The 12,092-nt window shown below is 45.3% G+C and overlaps 1 protein-coding gene across 3 annotated transcripts in view; it reads right to left on the bottom strand.

Annotated features, from left to right (window-relative positions):
• LOC101523050 (adenylate cyclase type 10) overlaps positions 1–11,729 on the bottom strand; it is a 92,123-nt gene extending 80,394 nt beyond the window's left edge. Inside the window, exons 1-5 of one of the 3 annotated variants that reach the window (XM_004589139.3) lie at positions 11,529–11,729; positions 3,071–3,265; positions 2,377–2,481; positions 518–556; positions 191–334 (exon numbers count right to left, since the gene is read on the bottom strand). In XM_004589139.3, the coding sequence (XP_004589196.2) occupies positions 191–334; positions 518–556; positions 2,377–2,481; positions 3,071–3,218 (436 nt within the window). In that variant the 5' untranslated portion in view covers positions 3,219–3,265; positions 11,529–11,729. Of the gene's footprint in view, positions 1–190; positions 335–517; positions 557–2,376; positions 2,504–3,070; positions 3,266–11,528 lie in introns of those variants that run through there. The other 2 variants (XM_058660563.1, XM_058660565.1) reach the window with 2 other exon arrangements.
• Positions 11,730–12,092: the final 363 nt, after the last annotated feature.

Genomic DNA, 12,092 nt, shown 5'->3' with positions numbered 1-12,092 from the left:
CCCATACTAACCAAGATTAGCCCACACTCACTCAACTGGCAAGTAAGGGAGCCAAAAATTCACATTCTGATCCACCTGCTTCCAAAACTGCACACAAGGTGGTGGGATTCAGCCACGGGGTTCCACCGTTTCCCTTCAGAGATGCCCCAGGAATCAGGCTGCAGCACCCTCTTGCTTGTGAGATGCTTACCTATCTTAACTCTTACATCTAGGCCTTCTTCGGACTCCTGGGTCTCAAAGAATTCCTGGATCTCCAGGCTACATTTAGTTACCACCGTGATAATATTTTTCAGTTGTTTTCGCTCCACCTTCCACAGAGCTAGCAACGCATCACCTGTGAGAGACACGCACACAGTAGGGCATCAGACCTGCCCTGGCTCTTAGTTCCTATTGTAGGCCACCTTCGCAGAAACTGCAAACATCCCCTAAACAGTCACCTGACATAGCCTCCCTCACAGCCCAACACCAGCAGCCCCTACTCCCGCCTCATCCCCTTCCTGCCAGGCAGCCTCCGTACCTGCAAATTTCAGGATGTCTCCTCCAAAAATCAATACTTCTGGGAAAACAACAACAATAGATGAGGTCAAACAAAGCTGTGAGAAGAACCTGTCTCTTGCCAGGACAGAAGCTATGGCGGGAGAACAGCCATGGAAGCTGCTGGCTCACTCAGCCCACTTGAGTCTGTTAACTTAGCGGTGGAGCAAATATGTGGAGTCAGATATGGGAAAAGACAGGGAAGAGGAAGGCAGGGTTGCTGAGGAGGCCTGGCACTAGCTGCCTTCCTTCTAGGATGGGGAATCCTCTAAAAATACACATACATAAAAGTTGATTCATTCATTGAAAGGCAGAGCAGCAGAATGAGGAGAGCCTGGGCCAGGCTGAAGTCAAGAGCTGGGGACTCCATCCTGCATTCGCAGGGAGCTGGATCAAAAGCAGAGTTGTCAGGGCTCACCCGGCCCACTGAAAGGGATGCAAGTGTTATAGCTGCAGCTTAACCCACCGCACCATGGTGCTGGCCCTTAATATTTATTTATCTGAGAGGGAGGGGGAGTGTAGCGAAACCCACATGGGAATGGGGCAAGAGTCCAGTTACTAGAACTGTTTAGCATGAAGCTGGAACCCAGGGCCAAAGCTGGGCTCCAATCCCAGAGTCTGATCAGGACCCACACATCTTAGCCTGCATGCTAAGCAGTAGGCTAACTACCAGCTCCTTCTTACAATCCAGGAATTCTTTTCACTGATCAGTAAGTGTAGCTGGCTGGGTTTTGCACGAGCATGGGTGGGTGTGTGAAACTAAAGGTCAAGAAATAAGGAAGTCACAATCATAGTCAACTTGGGTTACTTTGTCACCAGACTGCCATTTTGTTTGCATCACTGGACTGTTTTTCTGTTATTTATGCGTCAGGACAAATTTGCTGAGCACCTGCTGTGTTGAGTGCGAGGCACAAAGGAATCATCATGGCTTATGCATTTGAAATTGTCTGGTAGGGACCACTAAGACCACCAAGAAACAGAGTCTGATAAAACAGCAGGCCCAGAGTTTGCCTAAATGGAATAAACCCTTTTCTTCATGAGTAGTTCAGATCAATAATGCAAACAAGAGGGTGGGCAGAAACAGAAGAGACCCCACTCCTCCACCAGCTGTGCATGCTTCATAATCTATCAGGTGTTATAACTCACTCTTACTTTTTAATACTAAAATCTCTTAATGACTACATCTAAGTTATGTTGATGCTAACTTAAAAAAGAAAAAAAACAACTTGAGGAGCCAGTGTTATGGCATAGCAAGTTAAACTGCTGATTGCAAGGCCAGCATTCCATATGCATGCCATTTAACTCTTGGTTGCTTCACTTCTAGCCCAGCTCCTTGCTAACAAGCCCGGGAAAGCAGTAGAAATTGGCCCAAGTGCTTGCGCCCATGCACCTGCATGGGAAACCTGGAAGAAGCGCTGGGTTCCTGGCTTCTGCCTGGCTCAATACTGGCTGTCGTCAGTATTTGGAGAGTGAACAAAAAAATGGAAGATTCTATCTCTCCTTGTCTCTGTAGCTCTGCCTTTTAAATAAATAAATATTTTTAACTTTGAAAAATTATTTGAAAATATTGATTGTAACTGAAAATATTGCTACTACAATTCTTAAAATAAAAGTCTGCAACTCATCCTTTTAACTAACACAATGATTCCTTCAGGTGTCCTGAGTGAGAACTGAGTCTACTATATCTGTTCTACTCTATATTTCAAGGGGGAAAAAAGGACTTATTTCATACATATTTTATCAAGAAAATGAGAGGTGCTAAGCTGTTGTGCTCTGACATAAACAGGAGAAACACAGTGACACTGTCTGCAGGCAGAAGCCGGAAGCGCCGGGACCACTCACTCTCCACAATTGCACTGATGTAGTAGTTGAGAATCTCCACCAACTGCTCGGCGCCTCGGTCCATGTACATGGCCATGCTGAACTTCTCCGTCATTGCTGTAAATCCTGAAACACATATGCAGCTGGCTCTCTTAGCTGCTCAGGGGCCCAGGCAGAGCCAGAGGAGAGCTGTGCTTGAGAAGAGCGGGCCTCCGCGTGCAAGAACTGGGCGGAGTTTCTTACAGCTCCCTGTGGCTGGTCAGGTGTCAGACACATGGTCTCCTCTGTCTGTGCTTACTATTTTGGGAGTCAGGGAAAGGCTCCAGGAATCTCCCTCCCAAATTCTCAGCTTGTAGACTGGGGATTGACTGGAAAGAGAACTTTTTTTTTCAAGGTGATGAAAACAGAGGGAATTACAAACACTTCTGAAGAGGTGTGCGGAGTTTGGGGCATACACTGGTAAAGCTCAGGCAAGAAAACCAGAGCCTGAAGTTCCAGGCATGGAGCTTGCACTTCTTCAACAGGTGTCCATGACTAAAAGCACTGAATAAGAGAAGATGGAAGGGGGGCCAGGCCCACGGCTTATCCATTCCCTCCTGTGCCCTCAGTGGGGACTACCTGCTGTCATGGCCCATGAGCTCCAAACTCCACCAAGTGCAATCCCATACCAGCCCGTTACAGACTCATATTAAACAAACATCCCTTTGGCACTTGCCTGAAATGTCCACAAACATGAGGACTCCATCAAAATAATCCACAGTGGGTCGTTGGGCAGAGAAATCGCTATAGACAATGAGGTCTGGTAAATGAGCTGCTATTCTGATGATGGCCCGGTCCTGTAATTCTTCTATTTGTGTGTTCATGTTCAGGATTTGGGGGAGCGATGGAAAGCAGGCCCCAGACAGGTCCTCTAGAAACAAAAGTTGGGAAGGGAAGAAATCTGAGACACATTCCTGTGCTCCCCTTCCTGCTTCCGTGTCCTCGCTAACATCGCGCCAGCCTGTTGGACTGTTAGAGACAAACCCTTAACAGATTGAACCTTTAAACCAAACAGCTGTCATATGAATGAGAAATGGGAGAGGGGAACTAAATCGGCACAGTTTCCATGAAGGGCTAGCCCTTACTGTGCACATCCTGATGGAGGGCAGCCAGCAGCATCGCTCACTCCGGCCACACGCCTTCCCTTGTCTTTCTGTCCTTACGTGGCCTTGCTCCTTTTCCTTGCCTTGGATCTCTTCTCCTCCTGCCCGCTTTACTTGGAAAAAAACAAACCAAAAAAAGTGTAGCTATGACCTTATGTGTATGACTGTAAGTAGGTCCTGAGTGTTAGAGCACTGTATACAGACAAGAGATTAAGTATATGGATACAATGTTGAACATATAGAAAGAGTTCAAAAGGGAGAGGGAGAGAAAGAGAGAGTGTGAGCTGAAAAGGGTAGAAGGCCTTAAGCTGTAAGAGGAAAGAACATTGCATATTTGAATGTGTTGCCCAGTTAATTCTGAGAAAATGAGGATTTCCTAAGGATTTTTTTTTTAGCAGTTTAAACACTCATGCCTGAAAGTAAACATCATGCTTAAGTGGCACAGACAGAAACAGCGTTCTAGCATTTTTAGAGCAACACTGCTTCTTGGAACAATTGATACATAAGACAAGAGGATATAAAAAGACAAGAGTTGTTATTCTGGTTTAATTCTGATCATTATAGAAGGGCTGGGTAGCAATTCAACCAGACTTGGGTCACACTGGAACAGACAAAATATTGCAAGGAAGAAGTGAGATAGTCACACACATCATTTAAACTTAAAAAAGCATTTGTTTACAGAAGTCAGGAAAAATGTGACTAAACAGACTAACTGTAAAATGTACAGAAACTTCTAAAACTGAGCACTAAATGTTAGATATTGCGTAGGTATTAAAAAGAAAAGCCTTAGCAAACCGGAATGTTAGAAAGAGAACAAAAATCAGAAGAGAATTATGTAACATTAAAACTCACTGAGACCCTCAGCATGTACCAGGAACCATTGACGATAGTTCATAAAAAATAAATTTTGTTTTTCAAGCTGTGGATTTTGGAAATGCTATGTGATCATTTCAGAAGGATAAAAGAAAGCTCAGAACAAACCAATACTTACGGGAAAATGCGAAAGTTAAGAAAATCTAGAGGGATTTTAAAGTTTTATTGAAAATAAGAACATTAATATGAGCAAAATAAGAAAAAAGGCTAAATATGAATGCTAAGCTTCTTGTTTCTGCCTTCTCCAGCACAGAGAATTGAAAAGTGGAGCAAACATTGCTAAGAAAGCATTGATGTCCAAGCTCAGAAAGCAGTTGTGAAGCCTCAGTCATTTCAGGTCGATTCCGGTTAGCTTGCCCCAAACCACTTACATCCACAGAGAATGAAGGGCAGATGGACGGAAACACAGTGGAGAACAAGAGATTCTACAGAAAACCATCGAAGCGCTCACTGTCGCCTGAATTTCAAAAGGTGAGGTTGCCTGTGGATTCCAGAAAATACAATCTGGTAAATCCAACACATCATAGTATGATTTATCTGTCAAGATAATTCAGATTATGTTGCATTAACAAGTGATTCCAAACCCTCGGTGGTTTGAGATAACAATGACTTCTTTCTTCTTCATTTCTTGCTCACGCGGCACGTCCGTTACACCTTGCCAGAAGTCTTCTCTGTTGCTGCTCACCTTGGGGTCTGGACTGGGAGATCTGGTTGCCAAACTACGGGACATGGGGAGGAGCAGATTCGTTCTCCCCCCAGAATGACACAGTTCATGTCTACTCATGGCACTGATCGAAGTAGCTTTGTGAACACATGGAACTTCAACAGGTGGCAAAGCACAGTCCTACCCCACATGCAGCGGGAGAGAACTGGAACATGTGGGAGCACCCTCAGCACTTGCCACACTCAACAACGTACGCTTGTTTAGACTAGCAAGGGGCAGATAAAAGGAATCAACAGATTTAGAGCCAAGAGCAAATTAACCTTTTTTAAGGGGAGGGGGATGGTTATTATACTTTTAAATTAAGAAAATGATAGGAATTAAGAAGATACTTCAAAAAGATCACGGAAAATGAAATTAAAAGATGTTTATGGGACCAGCGTCGTAGCTTAACAGATTAAACTTCCACCTGCAACACCGACATCCCATATAGGTGTTGGTTCAGGTTCCAGCTATTCCACTACCTATTCTGTTTCCCATTGATTGTTTTGCAGGGCAGAGAAGATGCCCCAAGTTTATGGACCCCTGCAGGCATGTGGGAGACCTGGAAGAATTCCTGGCTTGTCTGGCCCAGCCTCAACTGTCCCAACCGTCTGGGGAGTGAATCCACAGATGAAAGGTCTCTCTCTGTCTCTCCTTTTCTCTCTGTAATTCTGCCTTTCAAATAAATGAAGACAAATCTTTTTTTAAAAAAAGTTTATTTTGTTGCCAATCGTTTTAAGTACATGTGTAGTTTCCCATAACACATGTTTTCAGCAAACTTTAAAATTTTTAAAGATTAATTTATTTGAAAGGTAGAGGTACATGCAGAGAGAAAGAGAGAGAGAGAGAGAGAGAGAGAGAGAGACCTTCCATTGCCTGGTTCTCTTCCCCAAATGGCTGCAATAGCTGGAGCTCCTGTCCAAAGTGAGGGCCCAGCGGCATGGCCTAGCAGCTAAAGTCCTCGCCTTGAACGCCCCAGGATCCCATACGGGTGCCTGTTCTAGTCCCAGCAGCTCCACTTCCCATCCTGTTCCCTGCTTGTGACCTGGGAAAGCAGTCGAGGATGGCCCAAGGCCTTGGGACCCTGCACCCACGTGGGAGACCTGGAGGAGGTTCCTGGTTCCCGGCTTTGGATCAGCGCAGCACTGGCCGTTGCAGTAACTTGGGGAGTGAATCATTGGACGGAAGCTCTTCCTCTCTGTTTCTCCTCTCTGTATATCTGACTTTGTAATAAAAATAAATAAATCTTAAAAACAAACAAAAAAACAAAAAAACAAAGTGAGGAACCAGGAGCTTCTTGCAGGACTCCCACAAGGGCTGCAGGGACTCAAGTACCTGGGCCATCCTATGCTACTGTCCCAGGCACATTAGCAGGGAGCTGGATCAGAAGTGCGTCTGCTGGGACTCGAATCAGCTCCTCCATGGAACACTGGCACTACAGACAGCAGTTTGACTTGCTATGCCACTGTGCCAGCCCCTTCTGCAAATTTATTGGTGTACTCTAGTAATCTTGACTTTAATAAGGTATTTGGTCAAGTTTCCCATATCTTTGTAGGTAAAACACAGAATTAGTAGAAGGAAGAAAATATAGCTGGTTACTAGTGTTCCAGTGTCAGTATAAAGAGAAATTCTGAAAGCATGTTAGAGGGATCTGATGATGATATAATTAGAAATAGAGCCATCATAAGAAACAGCAGGGAGGCGTTTCAAAAAATAGAGCTTCTATGTGGTGTGGCAATCCTACTTCTGCATATAAACCCAGAGGAAATGAAATCAGAATGTGGAAAAGATTTCTACATTCCCACGTCCACTGCAGCACCATTGATCCAAACAAATCAATGTGTCTATCAAAAAAAAAAAAAAAAAAAAACCAGATGCATTAAGAAAATAAAATGTTTTTCAGTTTTAAAGAAATCGTGTTATTTGAATCCACATGAATGAACCTGAAGAACATGATTGTAAGTAAAATAATCCAGGCCCAGGAAAACCACCACTATGTAATCTCTCCATTTTGTGACAAGTTTGTGAAAGCGGAGTGGAGTGGAGGCTGCCAGGGGCTGGGAATGCCGGAGCTGCAGGTGGAGGCTTACTACGCCACAGCGCCGGCCTCACACTCTGTGTATTTTTGGAAGTACACTTGCACAATCAGAGGGAGAACTAAGGTACTGAGTGATAGGATCTGGATCCGAGAGTAATAACACTTTAACGAAAATAGCAATGGCATTTCAGAAGAATACACTCAAAGCACTGTATTTAGAAGTTTGGTTCCTTTTAAGGCAAAATCAAGTGCATAAACATACAATGTGGAAGTTTGATTTGCTAAATGTGAATGCTTATGGAAAATTTTCATAGAAACGCATTATCCAAGCAGAGAAATGCACAAATCACAAGTGTATAGACTGTATTACCATAAACAAATTCATGCAACACCCACTCATAGAAAGGCAAAGAGCATTACCAGCGCTGCTTACGTCACTGCCCAGCCACAACTCCCTTTTCCTCTCCTGTTGCCACAGATCATCTTTATCAGCTTTTAAATTGTAAGTAAATGTATGCACACTGTGTCATCCATGTTTGATTTCTCAGGTATTATATGCATCCGTGTTGTTTTATCAATAATTGCTCCACATCAGGGGCCCTGACATGACATTGAGTGGCCATCCCCCCAACCTCAGGTACTGATGTGGTTAGGCTGTTAGAAGCAACCCTCTCCCCTTCTCTCCCTGCACCCCCAGATACAGGGGGTAAAAGTTGGAAACAATTGTCTCGTCCACTTTCCATTATTCCTTGACCGTCCCCACCCTAATCAGTGTGGTCCATATGGATACACATCTTTCCCAACTATGCAAACATCATCCAAAAGAAAATAAATATTTTTTTTAAAGATTTATTTTTATTACAAAGTCAGATATACAGAGAGAGGAGAGACAGAGAGGAAGAGGCCTGAGCTGAGCTGAGCTGCTCTTCCCTCTCCCGCCCAGCCTTGTCTTCCTCCTCCACCACCAGCATCTCAGCTTTATTCTTTGGCTATCTACCGTAAGACGGCCAGATTGTGTAATCAAACATGTGTAATGCCCACATCTGAATTTTAAATAAATAATGAATAATTTCCCTTATATTATGTTCAAAATGTTGGTTTTTATCTAACAACCATACTATGAACCTTTTCAGCCTTAGCACTACAGGCTGTTTTGCTTTCTTTAATACTGCAAAGAAAGTAGATTAGTTTTATTGTCTGTTGCTCCATGAGAATGACCTGTAGGGATAGGCTGGGCTAGACCACAGCAGCTACTGTTTCACATGAGAGCTGGATCTGGGTCAGGCCAGGACAGGGTAGGCTATAATACCTGCTGGTGAGAGCTGGGACCGAGGTTGAGCCATTTCAGGCATACGTAAGATCTGGGGCAGGGAACAGGCCTGGTAGGGACTTTGGGGACTTCCCTGCTAGGCTCTGCTCTTGCTGGTAACATTGAGAGCTGGGTATGGGGGCAGGCCAGGCTGGGCCAGTCCTCAGCACCCATGGGACTACAGAAGAGCTGAAAGGGATGCCAGAGCGGCCGGACTAAACTACAATATCGACCGACAAGCACAAAAACCAGGGCTGGGGGCAGGCCTAGTGGGGGTCATTGAGGGTTGCCCTAAGTGCAGCACTTGTTGGTGTGTATGAGAGTCGGACCTGTGGTGGGCTGGGCTGGGCTAGGCCATAACACCCATCAGTTTGCATGAGAGACAGGGATGTGGCAGACCTGACCAGGCAGCTGAGTCTACCATATGTGCACTGGTAGGTGCAGGTAACCAACCGAACCTGACCCTGCATTAGCTGACACTCACAGGAGTCAAGTCTGAGGTCACCCCAAGTGAGGTTTCTTGAGGGATTCCCCAACAAGGTCACTGGACTCAAATCTCAGGCACAGGGAAAATCACAAGATATGTGGTTGGAGAGCATGTATCAGGACTGGGCCTCCTCAGTTGCTGATGCCTGTGCAGTGGACAGCATGTCCAGATGCACACAGGGGACATAACAGCCAGCTCATCTAGGCCAAGAGGATGTGGAACGCCTCACCCAAAGGTGGAAAGCAGAAGAACTAAACAACTCTCTTGTCTAGGTCTGTGGATACACTGAAGTAGACCTTGTCAGGCAATAGACCTAGCAGACTTCTCTGCCAAGCCAACAATGTTGCAGAGCTATCAAGACCACACAAGAGACCCACATCCGGGTCTCTAAGGCTCCCTTCCAATCACCCCCACCCTGGGACACAGGAAAAAGAACTGAAACATTTATCTCACTGGCCTTCCTCTACACTTCAACCCTCCCCACCTTAATTAGAGGCCCACACCAATAAACATCCCTCTCAACTATGTAAACAATATTAAAAATTAAAGTTATTAATAATAATATAAAAAGAAAGAAAGTAAGAATGACCTGCAATTCCTGGGTGGCAAATACAATCTAATGAGGAAAGTTCCAACTGGACAGTCTTAGGAAATGATGGATGGCCAATTGCCTGTGAGGTAGGGGGCTCCTCGCATTTAGTGGGAAGATGAATAAGATCATTGCTAAGAAGCTGTTGCTTTAAATAGAGAAATTTGAGGACATGGACACATTTTTCTAAATTTCTGATCACTAAGCATATACAGTAGATACATTTTGGGATTAAGATAACAAAAGTAGCAGTAGAACTAGAAAATTAACTGTTCATGAGTGTAAATGGAATAGGTGTCTAAAAGGAATACTCGCACAGGAGAATTCTTACAAACACTCAAAGGAACAACACACGTTTCTATTTGAAAACAGCCTGTACATTAAATTTTGGAATGTTAGAAAATTAGTAGTGATATTCATTTTCTGTAGGTACCACCACTTTTAAAACATTAACTTGTGAAACATTCCACATAGATCAGCTCATTTTTTATTTTATTGTATTGTTGTTGACAATCTTTACATAGTTAATTGCGGTTAAAAAAAAAAGGTTCAGGGGGTATAGGGAAGTGGGTAATACTATTATGTCCATATTGTTTCCATCATGTATCTGAGGTAAAGGGGGATATTGAGCATCTGAAAACAGAACCAACCCAGCAATTGAAACCACCAGCTGATCAGGGTGATGGACTGTGCCGGGCCCTGTGCTTGCTAGAACATACAAGAATCTGGTCTGGGAATACCTCAAGGTTTCTTTGGAGATCTCCTCAATCAAACTGCTGGACTCAGAACTCTAACCAAGAAAAGACAGAAGACAGAACAGGTCAATCATTCATCTCAGCTATATGTTGGCAGCGAAATATGGGGCAAACGGTGACTTTATGATGGACCATATCAATCAGTGGACGACCTCATCGAACGAAAATGGCAGCGATTCATAACTGGAGAACTATTAAAACCACTCGAGCAAATATCTCAGAGCATGCCCCACATCCGGGACTTGGGGTGGGTGGGAAAACGGTTGGAGCTTCTCCCTCAATATCCTCCTTTACCTCAGATACATGATGGAAACAATATGGAACTGTATCCTAAAACAAAATAAAATATTTTTAAATGTGGGAGGAAAAAGTGTCCCTGATATTTGAACTCTGGGGTTTCCAGGAAGGTCTCGTAGCTCCTCTCACCACTGCAATGCAGGATGTCCACCAGGTGCTCGGTACCGTTGACATGGCATAGAAGTGGTAAGCGCTCAGCATCCCCTTATCCTGCTCCTTGATGAGCCAGCACTGAAGCAGATACTGCGTGAGCTTGGCCGGGTTCACAGCACGCGGGTGCCGGACGCCCTGGATCCGCTCCACAGCGCGTCCTCTTCTGCTTCGGACCCTGAGCCGGCCCTGGCCTCCTCCTTGGCCTCCTCTTCGGCCTCTCCAGCCTTGGCCAGGCCCCGACCCAGCCCGGCATGGCTGAGTCCTCAGCGTCCCTCGCGCCGCTGTCCTGGACTCCAGGGTCCTCGCTCCGGCGGCAGCTCAGCCGGTGCAGGAGGGCAGTGCCCTCGGTGCCTCCTGGCTGCTTCCCCTTCACTGCGGCCCTGACCGTGACCACCAGGGCTGCCCGATCCCTGGCCCCACATCACTGGGGCCCGGGCAGACAAAAGACCACATTCTATTAAATCAGCTTTTTCTACAAGTGCCTTTCTGGTGCCTCCCTCAAAAAAGGTAGACCCTTGCTATTTAAACACACACACACACACACACACACACACACACACACACACACACACACACAGAGAGAGAGAGAGAGAGAGAGAGAGAGATTAATCTTGTAAAAGAGACAAAAGAAAATGGGTTAGAGAAGAGCATGAAGTTAACACGGCCTTCCAGCTTCCCAATAAAGACATGCACAAACTTGAACTTTGACTCCCAACCTGACCTTCCACCTTTCTCCCAGCCCCAATGTCTGTCTTCTTGCCAGTCGCCCTCATCTTTTGGCTCAGTAACTTACTGTTCTTTCTACTCAGACTCCTCCTCCAACATACCTGCTCCTTCACCAAGGCTAGGGAAAAGCCAGAGCCTAGATTAGGGGCTAGATCTTTCAGGACTGCAACAGAAGACAGGGCAGGGGACTGGGTAACATTATTCCGAAGGCAGCACAAGTGCCATGTCTGTAGCTGGCTGGCAAAGTGACAGTTTCCTGTAACTGCCGTTTTCTAGGCCACACCCCCATCAGGAGCGCAGGGCACTGACTTGCTTCTGATTGGTTGGCTGCTCTCCCCTCCCCACCGCCCAAGTGGTCTACATAAGGCCTGGCTGACTTGTTTTGCTTTGTTTTTGGAAGATTTATTTTTATTAGGAAGTCAGATATACAGAGAGGAGGAGAGACAGAGGAATGCCAGAGTCCAGCTCCAGCCAAGTTTGGAACTCAAGAAGCATGTGTGGAGTAGGCGTAGAGAAAAGAAATGGACCACTACAATTTCAGGATCATAATGGACAAGTGCAAGAAAGCTGTCCCCTTTATTTATACAGAAAGCCTTACAAGCTCTGGCACAGACTGTTGATGTCATGGTCAAGAGGGTGTATCCAAGAACAATTCTGCCATTTGT

This window comes from Ochotona princeps, chromosome 2, assembly GCF_030435755.1.
Source record: "Ochotona princeps isolate mOchPri1 chromosome 2, mOchPri1.hap1, whole genome shotgun sequence".
NCBI lineage: Eukaryota > Metazoa > Chordata > Mammalia > Lagomorpha > Ochotonidae > Ochotona > Ochotona princeps.
This window is presented reverse-complemented; position numbering and strand designations above follow the sequence as displayed.